Source organism: Furipterus horrens, unplaced genomic scaffold, assembly GCF_987537825.1.
Source record: "Furipterus horrens unplaced genomic scaffold, mFurHor1.1.pri manual_scaffold_5, whole genome shotgun sequence".
NCBI lineage: Eukaryota > Metazoa > Chordata > Mammalia > Chiroptera > Furipteridae > Furipterus > Furipterus horrens.
The window spans coordinates 64,063,588-64,085,473 of NW_028327175.1; the positions used below are offsets into that span (position 1 = coordinate 64,063,588).

A 21,886-nucleotide genomic window follows, 5' to 3' on the forward strand; every position below is an offset into this window, starting at 1 on the left:
GGAGACCACGAGGTCCGACAGAGGCACTGTTACTGGAGGCCACCAGCTGGAGCAAGCGGATGCGAGGGGACCGATGGCTGTAGTCATGGAAGAGGTTCTCTGGGCTTCATATCAGAGATCCAGCCAACATTTCATAGATTTTAGCAGTCCCTGCGGTGGGTAGGAATGATATTTGGAATTATTAAGTTGTAGATTAAGGTGGAGATGAATCAGTGCATCACTCCTGGGTATTTTAATAGTGATCTAGTGAGCAGTAGGACATGGTGTGATAGGGGAGAAAGAATTTTTGTGTATGTACTTTCTTAATGAGTGAAGAAATGAGCAGGTTGTATTTGTAAACATATTTTTTCAAGGCATTCATATGAGGTTGGACTGCTGTTGTCTGTTTCCCAGGTAACAGAGAACCCCAGGGATTCAGGACCCCACTAACTCCCAGCAGTGGGGTTAGTTCTCACTTAGTCATTTAGTCACTGCTGTGAATGCCGCCTAGTGCAGTGCGCCCCCTGGCAGGTGGGAGGGGTGGTTCCCGTGAAGGCTATGACCAGAGAGTCCGTGGAGTAGCTAATCATTTAAACATTTAGCAGTTATCAAAATTCTTTAACCAGCCTGTATATACTATCAAAGGTTTTTGTATGACGTTTACCCTTATATTTTTGTTTTTCCATACAGATTAATTGCCTAAGGAATTGCAAAACCTATCAAGCCAGAAAACCTCTGTGGTTTTATAACACTTCCCTCAAGTTTTTCCTTAATAAACCAATGCTTGCTGATGTTGTCTTCGAAATACAAGGTATGCTTCATTTTTGCGAAGTTTATTATTCACTTTTATTTCTTGTTTTCTTACCTAACTTTCTATTTTAGCTTTGAATATTTGGGGTGTAAGAATGACATTTCTCCATTGCAGGATATAGATTAATACTGTCTGAATTTCAACACAACCTTCTAGGAAAGTGAAGTATTTTATTAAAATAGGAAATAAAATTCATATTTTTCTTAGTTTTTTTTTTCTTAACATATATTTTATTAATTTTTAGGGACTGGTAAGGGATGGGGTAATCTTTAATATAACTCCATTATAAATATTTTTGTTTGTGTGTTTCTTTAAGATCTTGGTTTTTGAATCATCTGAAACCAGCCCCTCCCCCCTAAAATTATATTACCTCTAGCTTATTCTATTCCACTCTCTTTTTATTTGAACAAAAGGAACTAACCATTGGTTCAGGGTCATGCCTGGCTTACATCAGGCATCTATGGATATTGCTACATTTATTCCTCCTAGCACTCAAAATTATCACCAGGGCAAGTGAGAGCTGCTTTTTATCCCTGTAGGAAAGTAATGCTACCTAATTTTAATTAAGATGCGCTAAAATAATGCCCATTATTGATAATTCACTTGGATAATTTTGTCACTTTAGTAGATTAAAAGCATAACCCTAAAGATGAAATGTCATATACCTTCAATTATTCAAGGGTAGAAGGAGTTGTTACTAAATGAAATAGGTAGAACTTTAGATAGGCTGTTATTAAAAGGAATATATAATTCTGTTTTATGATAGAAATGCAGAGCATCTATCAGTCATTTATTTTTTTAAAACTTTCCCCAGAAAGATCCATTATACTTTTAAATTTGGCCACTTCCCAAGACAAACAGTGAGTTGGAAACTATTCCCAAGACAAACAGTGAATTGGAAACTATTCAGAGTGCCTTCTAATAAGCTACAGTCAGCACTGTCTGCAGTGTGAGCTTGGGACACTGAGAATGGGACAGTAAGAGTGACCCTGAAACACATAAAAAATAATTTGGAATAAAAGGAAGCTAACAGGAGACCAAACTTTTTGCATAAGAGTCATTAGCACTGGCTTTTAATTTGCATAGGAGGAGGCATTGACACCAAACATTGTTAGTGTAACCTACTGAAAAGATTTTCAAAGTGAATATACAACCCATGACACTATGTTACAAAGAAAGAAAAGAAAGAAGCAGTGACCTGGAGAATCCTTTCTCCTCATAATCTCTTGCATGTCTTCCTTGCTTCCACCTGCGGCCCCTCTGCAGGCACCTGCTCACGCCCCACCTGTGCAGAGCTGGGTGCAGAGGGCTGGTTGCGTGTATGCCTGAGCTGATGCAGAGCTGCTGTGGCGCTCTTTGTAGCCTCGCCAGCTCCAAACCCAAGGCCTCCCAGGGAGTCAGAGCAAAGAGAAGCAGGAATGGGTGGAAGAAGGTCTGGCGACAGTTTCTCCAACATCACCTAGAGGAGAGACAAGCCTGGCTGGTGAAGAGCGTGGGGAGGGCAGCCTCCAGGGTGCAGAAGGCAGTGGTCCTGTCTCCTGAGGAGGCTGAGCCTTGTTCTGAAGCCTAGCCCCAGCCTTGGCTTTGCATTCCAGCCAGTGTGTGTCTTGGACAAGTCACTAAACACACCTGGCCTTCAGTGAAGAAGGTAAACCATACCGATTCTACAAAGGTCCTTTTCAGTGTTAAGCTTGATGAGGTGGTAGTGACCAGAACTAACTAGGAAGACCTGGTTTGGATCTTGCTTGGATGCTTATCTACTACATAATAGGTTTGGCTGTGTTACTTTACATTTCTGATCCTTTTTTTCCTCACCTATGAAATTTGGGGATACTAATTTCTACTTGGTAGAGAGGTCACAGGGACTGAGACGGTGTATGTAAAGGTGTAGATAGTGGCCTGCAATGGCAGCCACACAGATGGACTCATGCACTGTTTCCTCCTAAGCCTAGGGCCTTATCACCCTTCTTTTAAAGTGTTCCAGGACGTCATCAACAGCTGGCTGGAGTTGACAGGGGATATAAAACCTACTTCCTATCCCTGTAATAGATAGTCATCAAAAAAATACCTCCCCCCCAATTTGTTTGTGCTTATATCTTTTCCCATGAAATAATTGCTAATGAAGCTACTATAGCAGTTCTAGAACTAGTCTTGGTAAACACTTAGGCCTGATATAGAAAGATATGAATTTCCTTTGACATTTGAATCTGTGCCTCATGAAAAATACTTTTACATTCTGTCCCTGTTTACTTAAGTAGTGCATATTCTAAATCTCTCTTGAACTAGGCAAGTTTTCTATTTTCAGAATAAACCAAAAAACATTTTTAAAATTTTTATTTTTAAAACTTGGCAAGTAGTGTGAAGATGTGACAAATGTTAGCATTTTATTTTAGTATATAACAACAACAAAGATCTTTAATGATCAATGCAAAATCACTAGAAAACTTGGGTGTTTAAATTTTGTTTCACTCTTAAAACTCTTTTCCTTAAAAAGTTTCTTAAAACTATAACAGCAATTAGATACTACAAAGGAAAGACACTTTTGGCCTTGACATTCTTTTAACTAGAAAAAATAATGTCTTTTTTCCTCCTTGATTAATTCTTCAGCTCTATCCTATTGCTCTTTGGTATATAAACACTGCATTATGTTTATTCAGCAAGTTTTGTACAATGTTTGTGTATTTATACAGTTTATGTACAATGTTTTAAAATGTGGCCAAATTGAGGTATTGTATTACAGTTTCACAGTACAACAGTTTATAATAACAAAACAGTAGTTTAACATGGTGAGAAACAATGGTTTTCTGAACTAAATTCTAAGCTTGAAATTGACTTGAAAGTGCTTTAAGGTATTGAGCATTTTGTTGCTGATTTTGTAACCACATTATCAATGGAAATTTTCTATTAAAGTTCCAACGTTACTTATCAAATTCCTTCCCTATCTACTATCCAGTTGGTATTTTTGGCCAATCTTAAGTCCCTCTGCTTAACCCAAATGAAAGATGATCTAATTTGTTTAAGCCATGCTTCTCATCATCCTTTTTTTTTTTTTTTTTCACGGTACCCTACTTAAGATTTTAAAACCTTAAAATTGCAAGTCAAATTGCATAACCTGTTTGAATTCTTTGTTAATTCTGTCTATATCTGTGTGTGTGTGTGTGTGTGTGTGTGTGTATGTGTACACAGGGCATTCTCTGAATATGGAAACTGGTCATTCTGCAGATGGATACTAATATTGAGGGCAGGCAGCCTTCAGGCAAAGAGGCAGGGAGGGTAAAGGGCTGTGGATGGGATGTCTGTGAGCAACCGTGTGCTGACCAGGCAGGATACTCACTGCAGCCCCTCCTCCTGGCTCCTCTGGGAGGTGTCCTGTGCAAATCACAGTGCCAAGCAGTGAGCTCAGACTGGCAGTGTTGGAAGCTGCTTGTGAATCCTGAGGGATTATTGGCTCTGGGGAAAGCCACTGGGCTTAGATGGAGGTCTTTTCTGAGCCAAAAGATGTTTTGTTTAGACTAAAAGAGAGTGAAGAAACCAATAACTGTAAGTATTTTAGAGAAGAATATACGCCTCTGAGAAGGATAAGATTTTAGGGATGCATAGGTGAAGACACTTGGTCACAGCAGGGTGGTTTACCTCATAGAGCTGCTTTCTGGAAGGTGACATCTTTGTCACTCACACTGGCTGTGGTGTCTTCTGCCAAACTAAAAGCTTGGCTCCTCCTAAGCAGGGTAACTTGTCTTTCACACCTTTGTATCTTCAGTACTTAACATGGTGATTGGCATGTGGCGGGTGCTTGATAATGATCTGTTGAACTGATCTAAACTGAAGGTTGGCTGTGGATTTGTGGTTTCCTAATGTGGTAGGAGTGGTAGAACTGCTTTTCTACCCCCAAGCCCCAGGTGACACGTGTCCCTTCTGGAGCTTGGTGTGGTTGGCACAGTTGCCAGAGCAGGTTTTACTGGAGAGTCGGTTTAGTTTGATGAGCTTCAGCTGAGGGGCCTTTAAAATTTTAAGTAGTTCTGGCTCTCCCAGAAGCAGGCACTGTTCATTTAGGAAAGTGAGGTTCCCTCGGGAGGTGGTGCTGGGGAGACAGCAGGGGGCCCAGGCCATCCCCTTCCAAATTTTCCTTAAACTCTGAAATGTTCCCTTTGGCCCCACAAGAGATTCCTTTGGCGTTCCTGTGATCTATGGACTGCTTAGGCCAAAGATGGTTTATTTCCTGTTTCTGATAAGGGGAAGCCTGGCCAGGACTGTCCTGTGAGTTGGCCAAGAGAAGAATGGCATTGTTCTCTTGGGAGGCACATGGGCAGGGGTGGATGGTGGTATTTCAGGCCAATTGGAAAGCATAAAAGGATAGACGCTTCATTATAAGTACATGAAGCAAAAATATTTCAGGGTTTCTATCATCAGGGAATATAAACGAGTAACAAATAATTACCTGACATGCAAATTGTTGGTTTCAAAGTCAACTTTTGAACTTTCTTTTTTTTTTTAAATAATTTTATTTATTTGTTTGTTTATTTTATTTTTAGAGAGAGGGGAAAGGAGGAAGAGAGGGAGAGAAACATCACTGTGTGGTTGCCTCTCACTCGCGCCCCCGACTGGGGACCTGATGTGCAACCTAGTCATGTGCCCTGACTGGGAATTGAACCAGCAACACTTGGCTCGCAGGCCGACGCTCAGTCCACTGAGCTACAACAGCCAGGGCTTATGAACTCTTTATTTTTCAATGAAAAACCAAAAAGTCTCTGAATTCATGCTGGTCATCACCCCAAAATTTGGTTTCCATGTATCAGCTTACTTGTGCCTGATGCAATAGTGGTTGAATGACAAGGGAAGTGGCTCGAATAATAACTCTGCAAGCTTATTTCACTGAACCTAGTTTCCCCTGGAATCACGCAGGCGCGACGGTGCCGGCCCATAGGGCCATCCTGGTGGCGCGGTGTGAAGTCATGGCAGCCATGTTTAACGGGAATTACATGGAAGCAAAGAGTGTTCTGATTCCGGTTTATGGTGTTTCCAAAGAGACTTTCTTGTCATTCTTAGAGTACTTATACACGGACTCCTGTTGCCCAGGTGAGCAGTGTAAATGTTAGATAATATCTAACAATTCTTTCTCTCCTTGTCACCTGTTTTAATAACTTTGTGTGAAATTTGTTTTCACCTGAGGTTTATCAGAGTTGACATCATGACATGTGCTAAGTAGGTGGAGGTAGTTTTGAGCAACAACGAGTTTTCAGTTGGTTCTAGTGGAAGAGCAGTGGATTGATTGGATACCTATTACGGGCTCTCAGACTCTGACATAAGTCCACGTGTCCCAGGCAGAACCAGCAGCATGAGGGTCACTCTGGACACTCTGGAAATGGAGGTGTCCTCTGGGGCTCAGTGGTTGCTCCAATTCTGCAGATTGGGACCGCAAGCTCCTTGGAGCACTATCCCCCCATGAGGAGAAGAGTGTTGGACCGCTGCTTTGCCGGCTCTGCATTTTGACAAAGGCCCTGGTGAGGACTTGCAGTATTCTGAGACCTCCTTGGTCAGCTCTCTGGCCCCGAGGCTGTGGGCTTTTTGAATGCATTCTTCTGACTTCTCCTCAAGTCTGACTCTTCTAAAGCTGACTTCTTTGAAAACTTTCTAAGATGTTTTGAGTGCCTACTGGACTGCAGGCTTTATTTCCCTGTTCACTGATTGTCGTTGGACCAGGAATTAACCATCTGTGGCGGCTACAGGTAGGAACAGATCTTAACAGGTTCCCACTAGCTGGAGGCACCCTGGAGAAACTGCAGAATCCTTTCAACAGGCCTTAAAGCCGTGGGTGCAGGCACAGGAGACCCCTTTGATTAATCTTCACCCTTTGGCCACCAGGTGGCTCCCACCACAAACACAACTAGAATAAGGCCCTGGTGACTTAGTCCAGGCCGGAGACCTTGATTGCAGAATGAGGCCAGGCATCCTAGCGAATAAAGAAGAAAACACAGATTTCAAACCATACCTCCCTCAGGTTTAATCTTTTGATTTTTGGATTTGGAAGATATCCTGTGTTTGTTATTGAAAAGTTTAAAACAACTCATGAGCTCTCCAGTCAAAGGTTTTAAAGCTCCAAAAAAGAAAATCTCCTTTTAAATGGAATTAATTCTGATCTTGCAGCTAGCTATAATGTTTTGGAGCCAGTTACAGTTCTTACTGTCAGTGGTAAAGACTGGTATATCATTTTTGCATAATAAAAACAAAAGCATATGCAGCAGAAAGAAGGAATTTCCCCCTTTTGCAACAGTATGGATGGCACTGGAGACAATTATGCTAAATGAAATAAGCCAGTCGGTGAAAGACAAATACCATATGATCTCACTTATAAAAGGAATCTAATGAACAGAAAGAAGTAATGAGCAGAATTGAACCAGAGCCATAGAATCACAGAATAGACAGCTTGAGAGGAGAGGGGGAAGGCAGGGACTGACTGAAAGAAGTTAAAGGGACTAGTCAAAGAACATGTATGAATGACCCATGGACATGGACAACGGTGTGGGGATTGACTACAGAAGTAAGGGGTGCTGGGTAAAGGGCGAAGGGGGGGAAATTAAGACAGCTGTAGTACCATAAACAATAAATGGTTAATAAAAATAAAAATAAAAAGCATTGATTCTCAGCAGAATAAGTGTTATTTACTATTTTGATACTGGCAAATATGTATATTAAATTAAAAGCTTGACTAGATTTGAAATAATAAGAAAATTTGGTTTCTCAGTCATCCTCTCATTAGAGTAATTGAAGCTTTAATTTTTTGGTTTTATCTTACTAATTAGAAAAGTACTCAGAAAAGCACTAATAACTCTAGGACAAAGCACTTTAATAATCTGTAAAAGGTGCAGGGAGAAAATGAGTGAAAATGAATAATCAAAAAGTTAAGTTAGATACTGAAATATTTGCATGGAGAAAATCACAGAAAGAAAGGTAATCTATTCATTATGTTAAATAGCATGCACAGCATTCTTGGTTTGTAAGTACAAAAGAATAAGGAATTTAAGGAGGGATAAGAGAATTACATCATAAATCAGGCTTATTTCACAGCCAGTTGTTATTTGGACAGAATGGATGGACCTGGAGAATATTATGCTAAGTGAAATAAGCCAGTCAGAGAAAGACAGATACCGTATGATTTCACTCATATGTGGGATCTAATGAACAAACTGAACTAACAAGGAAAACAGAGACAGTCATGGATAGAAAGCAGGCCGACAGCTCTGGGGCAGGGTTGAGGGTGTAGACGGATCAAGCAGAAAGGTAAAAGGACTCATGGACATGGACAACATGTGATTGTGGGGGGGTGTATGGGGAATAAATGGCAATGGAAAAAAATATAATTAAAGACAGATTTACGGGGAATTGTTTTAATAAAAAACAACCACCAGGAAGATTGCCAGGTTCGGAAGGAGGGGAATGCGGGGAGTGTTTATGAACACAGCTTTGGTTTGGAATGACATAAGAAGCTGTGGAGATGGATAGTGGTAATGGCTGACAGCAGTGGGAATATATGTAATGCCAATGAACTGTACCCTTAAAAGTAGTTAACGATAGGATGGGAGAAAGGTGGTCAGTAAATAAGCACTAGAGATGTAATGCACGACATGACTGTAGTTAGCACTGCTGTATGATACATAGGACAACTGTTAAGATTGTAGATCCTAAGATTTCTCATCACCAGGAGAAAACTTTTTCTTTTATTTCTTTTGTATCCATATGAAATAATGGATAGTAACTTAAACGTATTGTGGTAATCATTTCACAATACATGTCAATGAAACCACTGTGCTGTACACCTTAAACTTCTACAGTGATGTATGTCAACTATTTTTCAATAAAACTGGAATAATGGTAAATGGTAAATTCTGTTTATTTTACCACAATTAAAATAAAACAAATGTGGGACTAAAGGCAGAAGTAGAAAAATTACAAGGATTTAGTTTAGCTAGTAGAAGGATTTATCCCATAGCTCTGAAATTGATTATTAAGGGCAGTTGTAGAATCTCCCTCTCTGGAGAATTAAAAAACAAACAACACACAGATGCACTTCTGAATGTGAAGCCTGAAATTCTTTTTTACATGGAGTTTAAAATGCTGACTCCTTCAAGGTTTTTTCCTAGGCATTCTATTCTATATTGCATGATGTAGTTCAGCACTTTTTGTTTGTTTTTGTTGTTTTGTTTTAGGTCATAAAAGGAATGGTTTTATTGTCCCTTTTCTCTTATTTCCCTCTTTCGTATCAGCTGGCATTTTCCAGGCCATGTGTCTCCTGATCTGTGCTGAAATGTATCAAGTGTCCAGACTGCAGCACATCTGTGAGCTGTTCATCATCACACAGCTGCAGAGTATGCCCAGCAGGGAGCTGGCATCCATGAACCTCGACATAGTCGACCTGCTCAAAAAAGCCAAGGTAATTGGCCCTATGTATCTGCTTATTTGATTTTTAAAAAATCTTTTAAAGTTATACTATTTTAAAATTTCTGCTTCTTAAGAGATATATTAGTTCGGCTAAATGAGGCTAAAGTGCCCTCACAATCATCTCTGTGGCTAGGTGATTTTGAAGATAAGGTTTTTGAATAATCCCTTTCTAAGGAGCTAGAATTTGCTGACATGGAATTTTTCAACTAAATGGTGGCAGTTATTAGAGTCATTTGAATGTGGATCTATATTGTGTTGTGTCAGCGTTATAGGAAATAGAATTTATATTGAATTTCCCCCAAATGATCACATCTTAGGGTTCCTGAAAGGAAAATGACAAGATTTAATCTGAATTGGTTTGTTAGATGGATCGGTGAGTATCACTGGGTTGGCACCAAGGTGATGATGTCATGGCCAAGTTGCTCTGAGTTCCCCCTCCATTAGCTATTGAAGCTCAGAATGGGAAATATGCTGGGAATCCTGCTCTGTGTGACAGCACTTCTGAGTTAAAAGCAACTATTCAGGAATAACATTCTCATAGAAATATTTATATATTTTCACCCATAACCTTAAGTGGATGGCATTTCCTCCTCAAAATAATTTTTGCCTTGCTCCTCAGGTGAATTTGTTTAGATATAGCAAAGTGTATGCCTTTGCTAGCCATCATCTTATAGCTGCTACACAGATACAGGTGTGGTTTGTGAAGGACATGACCTTAAATGAGAAGCTTAAACTAAATCCTCAAGAACCTCAAATTGCCTTTGTGAACCACGGACTTAGTCATACATCTGCTTAAAGATATGCAGCCACTGCAGCAGCAGTAGCTTGTTATTCATTGGATTTGGTTTATTCATTGTTGTAATTTTGTTATGTGTTATTAATGCTCCCTTTTCCTATCTGTTATCAGAGTAGGCAGAGGTTGCACCAAATATAGACACAGTAAACATGGGTTTGGGCTCCCCATGATTTCTCTCAGACCATTCTCTCTAATATAATCACCATATTGATGGTCATTATGTACAGTACTGTTTCACTTTCCATTTTCCTTGCAGTTTCACCACTCTGATTGCCTGTCAACCTGGCTGCTTCATTTCATTGCCACTAACTACCTCATCTTCAGTCAAAAGCCTGAATTTCAGGATCTTTCAGGTAGATTGCCTATTACTATGTTGAAATAAAACTTTATGGTCTTCATTCTTAGATTTGAGATGTAATTTGCAGGAATAACAGTTTTTAAAAATTAAAAAGCCAATGCAATACATTCCTCTTAAATATGCAGAGTGGTAATTGAGGACACTTGAACTTAAAATCACCTGTGCTACATAAGTAGCTTTATCTGTATTACACAAGAAGCTTTCTAATTATTGTTTTGTAGCTCTCATAATTTTTAAATGTGTTTTTTCCTGAAGCATACAGATAAGGTGGCCTCAGGTAGCATTTGGATTTCATTTTTAAAAAATCTTGATTTTAACTACCCAAGTCAGAAGCAAAATTTAAACAGGACAGAGTGAAAAACTTCTTTATTGTAAAGAAATTATAACCATTGTGTATTTATAATACATAGTTCTGTTGTCCTGAAATTTATATCTATTAAATATATATAGGAGTTTACTGTATTACCTGGGAATAACAATTATTTATTGATCAAAGAGTGTTGCAAAACTTACTGACCTTGGCTGGGTAGTTCAGTTGGTTAGAGCATTGTCCCAAAACGCCAAGGTTGCAGGTTCAATCTCTGATCAGTGCACAAACAAGAATCAGCCAATGAATGCATAAATAAGTGTAAAAACAAGTTGATGTTTTTTTCTCTCTCTCTCTGTCTCTCCCCCTCTTTCCTTTTTTTCTCTAAAGTCAATAAGTTAAGAAAAAATTTTAAAATTTACTGAGCAGAGAGTATGCATAGTATGATTTTAAAGATAAATTATGAAGACTAAATCCAGTCAAAGGTTGAGCTCCTTAGTCGTTGCATAAGAGAAAAGAAAATAAAAACAGACTAGTTACCAGGGTAAATCACCACTTTAGATACAAAGTCCTTCTCGTGTTATTACCTAGAATGGACTCAAGGAATAATCAAATTAAAAGAAAATTAAAAGATCACCTAGTCAAGTAGTTTCAAACTCTAAACAGAGAACTCTCCTTGGAGATGCCTAAAGGTTTTCTGAGGCGGGCAGAGAGTGGGGAGTGGGTGAAGGGAGAGGGGGGAGTGAAGAGAAATGAAGGGAAGAAAAGGCTACGTTTGCACTTACTGGAGTTTACTTCCACCTTCAACCAGAGTAGTTCCATTTTTATCTGCTTTATATCTTAGCTTTCTACATATGTTTTACTTGTAAAAGAGAATTTGCTGCTAAGAAAGGTGAAAATCCCTGGTTTCATTCTGCTACTTGTGCAGTTAAGGAAACCAGGAAATACACAGTTTTGGACAGACATTCAGCGGGTCACCAAACACTGAGTGCCTACTGGAAGCCTCTTCACGTAGAATTCCACTCTTAGTGCCATAGAATAACATCTTAAAGCAGAACAATAGATATTTACTAAACACTTTGTGCAAGAAATGAACAAAAAGCCCATTCTTAAAGATAAGGCATGTTTCTGCTTGCCGTTAGTTAGTAGGGACAATCTTAAACAGTTATTTTTCCAGAAGTCAATTAAAATGAAATGAATGAACATTTTGATTTTAGAACCACCTTCATTATGCCATCTTAGGTCACCTCCTTTTGTAAACAAAGAATACGATTATATTTTCCACTCAGTATCTTGTAAATATGTGTGATGCACATGGAGAGTACTATTATAACCTTGGTAAAAAGATGCTCTGTAAATCCTTTGAGTTATTAATTTTTATTTTATTTTATTACTAACACAATTATTTATAAAATATGTCATGGCCACCTGACATAGTGAAAAGCAGCACCCCCAGGATGTATGTGAAAAGGCAGGATAAGAAGATGAGGTTGCGTCAGCAATTGTCTTATATTCCTTTGATGGGAATTAAAGGTATCACAAGTGCTCTGAAGCAGTGGTATCTGCTCTGTCTAGGACCAGCTGTGGTCATCCTCTTGGGCAGAGGAAAAAAAGACCCTGTGGATAAGGAAAAGTTTGATGGTCTAAATAGGTGCTCACAAACTGATAGTTTGTGGGTTGAATGTAGCCTGCCAAGGGGTTTTATTTAGAGCACATGGTTGTTTGTTTGTTATTTAAAAATTATAACATGTTACATTCAAAGAATCCAAAATTTTGGCTTCTTTTGAAAAGTTGGAAGTTTTGGCTACTCTGGGCCCCTCTTCGCACACAACAGCCACCTGGAACTAAGCAGTAGCTGCCCATGTAAAAGAGCATGTCCTCCAGGCTGTGACACTCACCTCTCCTCTGTACCGCTGCCTTACACTTGGCCTACTTCTCATGGTCACTTGAAGTTCAGAAGGGTTCTTGTCACAATCACTTTATAGCTTTCCTAAAGAATTACCAGTTTTCAGTTTCAAAAATTATCAAATTATTATCGGAATTGTTTTAACTGAGAATTTTTCTTATTTAGCGGTGTTCAGAAACTCAGAGGTGAGACTAGAAAAGATCTCTTGTCAATTCTGTCACTGATGCATCAGAACTCAGTTAAATAACTCATCAAATATTTTATATACTAGGCTCATGAAAACAAACAACAGTGCACAGGAGTATAAGTTACCTTTGGCATTTATGGAGTTATTATTTTAGTTTAACTTAACTGAAGATTGTAATATGCATTTTATATTATGGAGAGTACTTTTTTTGTCTTTGTTTTGTTTTTGTTTTTTTTTTTGGTGGTGGTATTGTTGCTGGCCAGAGCTCATTTGTGATAACTTTTGTCTTTTATTTTACCTTAACTGAGGGAGTAGTTTTATATCGCCTTTGCTTCCTGACGAAACTGGGATTAATTTCCCTGAGCAGCAAGTTCATTTCTCTTTATCCAGGTCCCACAGCCTGGATCAAGACCTTGTTAATCCAGATTAGAGTAGGTGGAGAAGTGGAAACTGATTTAGCAGGAAACCTGAGGGAATACTGATGAGAAGCAAGCTGATTCACCCTATGAAATAACAAAAACCTTAAAAATTCAAGGGAATCAGGTATTTTAGAAAGCAGAATGAGGTTTGGGCTGAAAGCAGTAGAATTACTTAAATGTTGATTACTGTAAGACACTTTTGCTACACACCACACCACCCAGGCAGGTAACTGCTTTTCCTTCATCATCACTGGAGATGGGAGATTCATTCCTGAAGAAATTAACCCAAAAAATGTTATAGACTCATGAACTTTGAATATAGTTGAGATCAGGCAAGGAGCTGGACTGAAAACATGGGGGTTAGGTGAAAGTGTGCACATTTTATAGTAAATATCCAGCCTCCTCCCCATATCCAGTCTAGAATTCTGGCAGCCACATGTTTGCTACCTCCATAGGCTGGGCATGAAATTGAAGCATCAGAGGCCAAAAAAAAAAAAAAAAAAAAATGTACAGGTGCAGTCATTTGGGAATTCTTTCAGTGAACCCAACGTCAGCCTGCTCAGTCATGCTTCAGTGTATTCATTCTATCAGTCAGCAAGTCCAACCCACGCCACAAAGATTTCCAAACAGCTTTCCAGTGTCTCACTTGTTCAACCTGAAAGATAGACACCCTCTGCTGCCTTTCCTGTGAGTCTTTCTCCTGAGTGTCTCCTTTGCCATTCACACAGAGTACTTCATTTGTGACACTCTGCCCACCAAATGTGTGGGAGTTTTTCCCCACACCACCAGCTGGGTGTCCTACAATTTAACTCAATTCTGACACTACCTGGAGATAGTGAGAGTGTTAGGTCCCATGGCTTAGGGGCTCAGTCCCACAAGACTGCCCCTACCCCACTTCAGATACCAGTTGCAAGTCCAGTATTTCCAACCAACTGGTTATAGACCAGAGGTTGCAATGACGCCCTCCTTAGGTTCAATTTATTTGCTAGATTGGCTCACACACTTACTTAACATTTACCAGTTTATTAAAGGATACAGATGAGCAGCCAGATAAAAAGATGTATATATGGTGAGGTCTGGGAGGGTCCCGTGTGCAGGAGCTTCTGTCCAGTGGATTTAGGGGACTGTCATCCTCCCTGCACATGAATGTATTTACCAACCTGGAAGCTCTCTGAACTTCGTACTTTTGGAATTTTATGGAGGCTTCAGTATGTAGGCATGTCTGATCATTAACTCCATTTTCAGCCCTTTTCTTAAGAGAATGTTGGGGGGGGGGGGCTGGCGCTGAAAAGTCCAAACCTCTAGTCACGGCTTTTCAGTGGTCAGCCCTCATCCATGAGCCCACTCAGAGTTGCCTCATCAGAATAAAGGACACTACTATCACCCAGAAAATTACAGTGGTTTCAGGAGCCTTGAGACAGGGATTAAAGAGCGTATTAGAACAAAAGATCCTTCTCGTGGTCTTATTACTGCGGAAATTATAAGGGTTTCAAGAGTTCTAGGCCAAAAGCTGGGTACAGAGACCAATATATATGTGTATTTTCTATTATCTCACAAGAAGGAGCTTAGAGGAATAAAGACACAAGGAGTAGAAGAAAACCTAAAAAACAAACAAACACCAAAAAACAAACAAAAAAAAACCCTTAAAATTATCCTTAAGGAGAAAGAGATATGCATCCATAATAAGCAGGGATAGAATATTACTAGAAAGAAATAATAGGTGTAAAGACGGAAAGTAGAACAGTGGTTTCCAGGGACTGGGGTGGGGGAATAGGGAGTTGTTTAATAGGTACAGAATTTCAGTTTTGCAATATGAAGAGTTCTGGAGCTTGGTTATACAATAACATGAATGTACTTAACATTACTTAGCATACACTCTGCACTTAAAATGGTTAAGATGGTTTCTTTTATGTTGTGTGTACTTTACAATTTACGCAATAAAAGAACAAGGAGTCATTCTTAGAAATTAGAAATATGATAGCAAAAAAAAAACAACTAAATAAAATAGTTGAAATACTATATAATGAAATCTCCCAGAAAGTAGGACAAAAAGATAGGAAAGAGAAAGAAAAATAAAAAAAGTTGGAGTCTCAGTCAGGAGGTGAAGATCCTAAATAATAGAAGTTAATACAGAAAAAAACTGGGGAGAAAATGATCAAGAAATAATATAAGAGGTTATCTATCCTGGTAGTAAAAGCCTTGAGTCAGCAGAATGGAAGGATCTGTTAAGTGCTCAGCTTAGTGAATAAGGTATGTCATTGAGACATGTAAACATCCCAACTGTAAATAGAAAAAAACTGAAAACTTACAGGATAAGAAAACAAAACACATATTACTTTCCAAGGACTATGAATCAGAATGGTAGTGGAGTCCTTAGCAACGTGGGAAACATGAAAGCAGTGGAGTATTGTCTCCAACATTCTGGGGAACGTTTCTAACCTAGAATTCTACACCACACCAAATTATGAATTGTGTGCGAGGATAGATTAAAGTCATTTCAGCATAAGCAAAAACACTTCTGATGCCCCTGACTCTTCCAGGAAGCTAATAAAGGTTCTGCTTCACCAAAACTAGAGAATAAACAAAGTGAAGGACGGGGTCCAGAGTGGAGTGATCCAGCACGGAAGCATGAAGCAGGCCTAGACAGCAGTAGGATACAAGCCCTGGAGGAAAGGGTCTCCAGGGCAGCAGCAGCAGCAACACTGCAGGAATACATAAATTATTTGATTCCTCTGGTTTGGTAGAAGATAAAAGTGAGAGGACTTGAAAGAGTTTGGAAGGTTACCCTGGCTGGTGTGGCTCAGTAGGTTGGAGTGTCATCCCATAAACTGAAAGGCTTCAGGTTTGATTCCCTGTTACGGCACATACCCAGGTTGTGGGTTTGATCCTGGGTCAGGGTGCATACAAGAAAGCAACCAATTGATGTTTCTCTCGTGCATCGATGTTTCTGTCTCTCACTCTCTCTCTGTAAAAGCAATGGCAAAAAAATGTCCTCAGGTGAGGATAAAAAAATATTTAAAAGTAAAAGAATTTGGAAGGTTGAGTTAGCTACAAAGGGAAAAAGTAATTAAATAGAAAAAAAAAATGTGAAGCAATGGACAAAATGTATCCTAGTGACTGATTTAACCTAAATTGTATTCAGTGAATTTGGAAGGCTTGAGGAAAAGTAGGAAGTATGTAACAGAGCTTGAATGTCATCCATTAATTAGGAAACTAATAATAAATACTTAAACTCAATCCCAAATAAAATATATTCAATTAACTTTTTTTTCTAAACATTTTAGTGGAAGAACGCAGTTTTGTTGAAAAGCACAGATGGCCATCAAACATGTACTTGAAGCAGCTTGCGGAATACAGGAAGTATATTCACTCCCGGAAATGTCGTTGCTTAGTAATGTAACCTGGAGCTTTTATATACATACACTTTTCAAAAATATTATTATAAAGAATGGGATACCTCTGGGTTCCAGTAAAATTCTTGTGATTGAAACATGGGTGTTAAAAAAAAAATTACCATACAGCTTAACGTGTTTACTAGCTCTCTTTGAAAAAACTATCGTGATCTTAAAAGGGAACAAAATATACCGTAGGCTGAGTCTAAGGCTTTTTACCCTAGCGTATAAGGCTGTTGTACAGCTACTTACTCCCTTTAAGGTGCCCCGTTGCTTTAGTGATGTTAATACCCATCCCAGTTAAGAAATGCTTAACTTTTTTAAAAAAATCATGTAGGATTAATATAAAAATTTCATCATGCCTGATTAATTGCTCTGTTAAAATAAGGGTTATTTAAAGACTCAGCCTAACTATTTCTATAATGAAAAATTTAGGGGAAGACTGATCGATCTGAGACTTTAGGAATCAAACTTTGCCTGGAATTATGAATGTAAAATGACACTTGGTTCCAAGTCAGTGACAGTGTTTGAACAATCATGAAAAAAAATAATCTGCTTTTTTTCTGAACAACCCAGTTGAGCCATCTTGTTTGTTCCCTGGGATTCTGATTAGGCAGGAGATCTAAACAGAGGTGACCCTATGGTCAGGCCCCCTGTGTTATTATACAGGGCCATAAGCTTAAAAGGGCCCCTACTTGTTCAGTGCTCTGCTGTCACCATCTTGAAATTCATAATAATGTTTAAAGAAGGGCCCTGCACTTTGTACTGGACCCCCCAGATCACGTCTGTCTTGTAGTGGCATACGTGCTATGTCTTCTTGCTCAGACATCACTTTCCCTGAAAGCAGAAAAAAGACACTGACATCAAGGGAATAAGAAGGAGGCTTTCTGAAGGGAAGAGAGGGGATGGGGACTCTGGGATCTTTGGGGAAATCTGTTCCTCCCGAGGCCGCTGCTGCCACTTCGACAGGCAGGTGAGAAATGCCTTGTGTTGTCTTAGCTTTAAAACACTCACAGTTCTGGCTCTAGCACAGATGAACAAATACTTTCTTGATCATTCTGTAAGACCAGAATATTGGTAAAAGTGACTGACTAGTATGACTTTATATGTATTTATAAAGATGCTCATAGGAAAAGATGCTTTTCTAGAGAATTCACTATTGAAGTCTCAAGATGTTTTTGTTTTAGTGTATTTACTAAGGTTAAGATGTTGGTAGATTGAATTATTTCTGTGGACCACAATGTTATTTGATGAGAAGTAGCATGAATTTTGTCCTTCAAGATTACCCAGTAAGTAAAAAAAGAAAGGCTATAAATGAAAGACTTGTTACAAGTAGTGAAAATGGTACTAGGATAGAGGACAGAATTATAGTTTCTCTTGTGTTACATGTCAACAGAAATAATTACTCTATAAGCTCACAAGCTGAGAGATAGAAAACCCGATTACTATACTAACGTTAGCATCATTTTCATCTGTAATTTAATTCAGTATTGGATTTTTTTCTTTTAATTTAGAATTATTTTAGAACACATAGTTTTCCAACTGCTCCAAGGTTTGATTAAACAGTTTTATACCATAGTATTGGAATCACATACAGTTAGTCCTTGGATGTACACCAACACTGTTAGAGTGAAATAATAAAAATTCCCTATGTATATCTTCCAAGAAGCCTGATTTTAATTGAATTGTGTTGATGAAGATTGCTATAATGTATTTTATGTTTTTTGTATTTTAATCACTTGAGTAAATCAGCTATTGGCAGGTCCCACTTGATGTGGACTAGCATTGTAAAAATAGATACTGTGGTAGATTTCTAGACATTCATTCACACTTAAGAATGTTTAAAATGCAGTGATGACATCTGGTTCTTCATAAGCATATTCACATCCCTATGTGAATTAGAGCACCTAAAATTCTAAATCAGCAACACTTAATCTAGGAAATTGAACATTAAAAGTTCAAAAGCAAAATATATTCTTGCAAATGCTGTTTAACATTTAACTAGACCACAGATAGGTTTTAGGTTGTTCAGCTGGAGCTGAGTTTGCAAGTTGGTGCTCTGTGGGTGTTCAGCATGTAGTTTCATTACGAACGGTCTTACCGTTTGCGTGAGTGATCAGACACACAGATGTGACAGCTCTCCAGGGCCTGTCAGAACAGGAATCAAATTAGTTTTTAAATCTAGATTAAAACTTCTGAATTAATTGAATTTAGAATAACAAGACATTAAAAAATAAGCTATCATGGAGAAATGAGTGCTCTTTTGGTTTTATTTTTAATTGAAAGACTATTTCCAGATGAATGTATGCTCTGTGCTGATCTCTGCTTCAATATATTTACCAATCATTTTAACTAGAGAAGAGACTCTATGGTAGACGTAAAGCCTTTTCTTTCTGGGCCAGGTTTTCACCTCATATAACCCTTTGTATACGTCTGACTACTCTGTGTTCGTATTATAGGAGAGTAGGCTTGTAATATAAAGTCTTAGTAACATAACTGAAATCCATCCAGTCCAAGCCAGCATGTTGGCTTCATACTGGGCAGTAGCAAACAACTGAAGAATTGGATAAACCTGATTTTCAAAACAGATAAAGTTTTCAACCATAATTTTAGAAACTACACTACACTAATACAGTTAATTATACAAAAATGGCCTCAAGAGTATTTTATTTTATTTAAAGCATCTGTTTAATTCAACCCTTTAATAATTTTGCAAAGAATGGTATGTGTGTATTTTAATATAGCCTGATCGGAATTTATATGTTTTTTAGCTTTAGTATTTAACATTTTGTAACAAATAAACCTTTTTTAAAAAACAAGTTTGCCACAATGTTTTACAGTTATTTTATCTTGGATGTTGAAATGCTGGAATGAATTTGGGAGTACTGCCTTGTGTTTATCAAGTAAAATTATGTCGCAGAGAAAATTTCCATTATGTGTAAAATTTTTAGAGTATTGCTGATATTGTATATGATTTATATGTGTGTGATGAGAGAAAGAACTTTATATTATAGCTTACATAAAAATTATATTTAACAGGTGTTACCAGAATTTCTCTTAACAAAGTAATTGCCTTTATTTAGAAGAAAACAATGCTTTGGTAATTATTTAGCATAGAAGTGAGTCCTCTGCAGGCTTGAGTGTTGGCTCTGCATAATAGTGTTAAGAATCTAGAACCTTCCAGAGCTGAGGAACCCAGATAGGAGCAGAAGAGAGACCAGGCAGCCATAATATATGGATGGAGTGTGCACTATGTAATACAGCCTCTCCCCAGGAGGTTCCCAAATTGTCAGTAAAGGCTATTAAATCCATATAGGCCTCCACGGTTCTATTGGAATTGTGTTCCTGACAAAAATCTGACCTGGGAACACACTCTCCCAGAAGACCCTATTGTCTATAGAAGAACCTCCACAATCCTCACTGCCCCTCATAACCTACCCCATCTTTTCTACTTTGACATTCAGGACTCTATATACTTGCACACTCCATACACTTCCTGTAGTTGGTTTGGGTTCCTACTCCCCATCTACTTTGCAAACTCCTGCATTTCCTGAAAAGCCCAACTTAAACATCATCTCTCTTTTGCTTTCTGTGACTCTCCCAGGAAGAATTTGTTGCTTCTGCATGTGTCTTTCTTAGCTCTTTATTCACTTAGCTCGTTGTGGCACTTACGCACTTTAGGTATCTATGTATTGGTGGTGTTGAGGGCAGGAACCATGTCTTGATTTATCTTTGTGAGCCCTTCTCTAATCTTCTATAAGCACAGGGACTGACGCAGACTGTGTGTATAAAATAAATGGCACTGAAAAGGCCAGATTGCCTCAGCTGGAACAAGAGTCAAAACTTGCAAATGCAAATGGAAAGTATGTTCACACTTGAAGCTCTGTTTGCCCTGTGTCAGGAGTAGCCTAAGTGAGTTGGCATGGCACCTGGGACCTGGAGTGACCAGAGTAGCTGGCTACCTCGGGAGTTAGTGAACATAGAATGGAAAAGTGATTAAATGTGGACCATTGAGGGGGACGCAGCACATGCACAAAATGATCCTTGAGGACACCTCTGCCAGGGAGTCTCTATTGGAGATTGGGCAGCAAGATGGGTTTGGGGCTTATTGGACATAATGAGGGGGAAATGGCTCCCTGTGTTAAACATAGTGTTGACTTCGTGCAAACAATTCTTAACTGCATGCCAATGATCCCCCTGGCATACAGCTAGCTATGTTCTCAAAATCTTAGTTGTCTTGCCCTGCTGTTAGAGATAAATGTTCCAACAATGAACTAATGATTGGCATGAGTATGAGAGGGTCGGCATTTTCCCTTTTACCTGTTTAGAGAGCCCTCTTATTTACTCCCATTTAAGAAAATAGCATGCAATTTAATGGACACAATATATTACCTATTTTTAAAAATTAAGTGGAAGGGAGATGGGATCCCAGCTTCTCCATTGTTGGAAACGTAGACTGGAAAGATCCTCAGGAGAATACTTTAACTCAAAAACAAGCTAACCAAAACAGTAAATTTTCCTTAAAGCTGAGCTTAGTCCCATCATCTATGACTTAGTGCCTATCTTGTTTACAATGACAAGTTTTGCTATTATTTCAGAATGGACTTTTTTTGGTCTGAAAATTGTCTACCTTTCCATTTTCTGAATTTTAAAAAATATTTAGCTTCCCTTAAGAATTGGAAGCATTATTGAAGCACAATCATAAATAGATAATTTTTAAAGATTTCATTTATTTTTAGAGAGGAGAAGGGAGGGAGAAAGAAGGGACAGAAGCATCCATGCAAGAGAGAAATATTGATCTGTTGCTTCTCATACACACCCCAACCTAGGATGGATGTGCAACCGTGGCATGTGACCTGACCGGGAATTGAAACGAACTGGCAATGTTTTCTTTCACTTTGTGGGACTATGCCCAACCAATTGAGATACTTCTGTCAGGACAATAAATAATTATTTAGACCAAAGGGCCTATAGGACAGAGTCTGGTTAAACCAGTTTTATGAGCCCCAGGAATTCTAACCGGAGACAGCCCGAAGTTACTAAGCAGCCGCTGTCCCCTCCCAGGGGTCTTCAGACTTCTGAGTGCTTTTCCCCTCCTCCTCCTGATTGGAAGTATCTTGCTTTTGCCTTCACTCTGAGTAACATCGAGGCTGTAGAGAAATAACTACTATTTATCCAGTTCCAGTTTTCATTAAATTTATATAGATGGTTTTTATTTTCCTAGAAATCTCATGTCTAATTCTCTGAGCATGGTCACCTAGGTTTTAATGTCCCCTTGGAAAAGGAGCAGCTGTG

General features: G+C 38.7%; 1 protein-coding gene across 2 annotated transcripts in view; it reads left to right on the forward strand.

Annotated features, from left to right (window-relative positions):
* Positions 1 to 19,410, forward strand: part of RHOBTB3 (Rho related BTB domain containing 3) — a 49,482-nt gene extending 30,072 nt beyond the window's left edge. Inside the window, exons 8-12 of one of the 2 annotated variants that reach the window (XM_090276501.1) lie at positions 670 to 790; positions 5,693 to 5,866; positions 9,052 to 9,218; positions 10,279 to 10,375; positions 16,484 to 19,410. In XM_090276501.1, the coding sequence (XP_090132627.1) occupies positions 670 to 790; positions 5,693 to 5,866; positions 9,052 to 9,218; positions 10,279 to 10,375; positions 16,484 to 16,599 (675 nt within the window). In that variant the 3' untranslated portion in view covers positions 16,600 to 19,410. Of the gene's footprint in view, positions 1 to 669; positions 791 to 5,692; positions 5,867 to 5,959; positions 6,511 to 9,051; positions 9,219 to 10,278; positions 10,376 to 16,483 lie in introns of those variants that run through there. The other variant, XM_090276502.1, reaches the window with a different exon arrangement.
* The last annotated feature ends 2,476 nt before the right edge of the window (positions 19,411 to 21,886 follow it).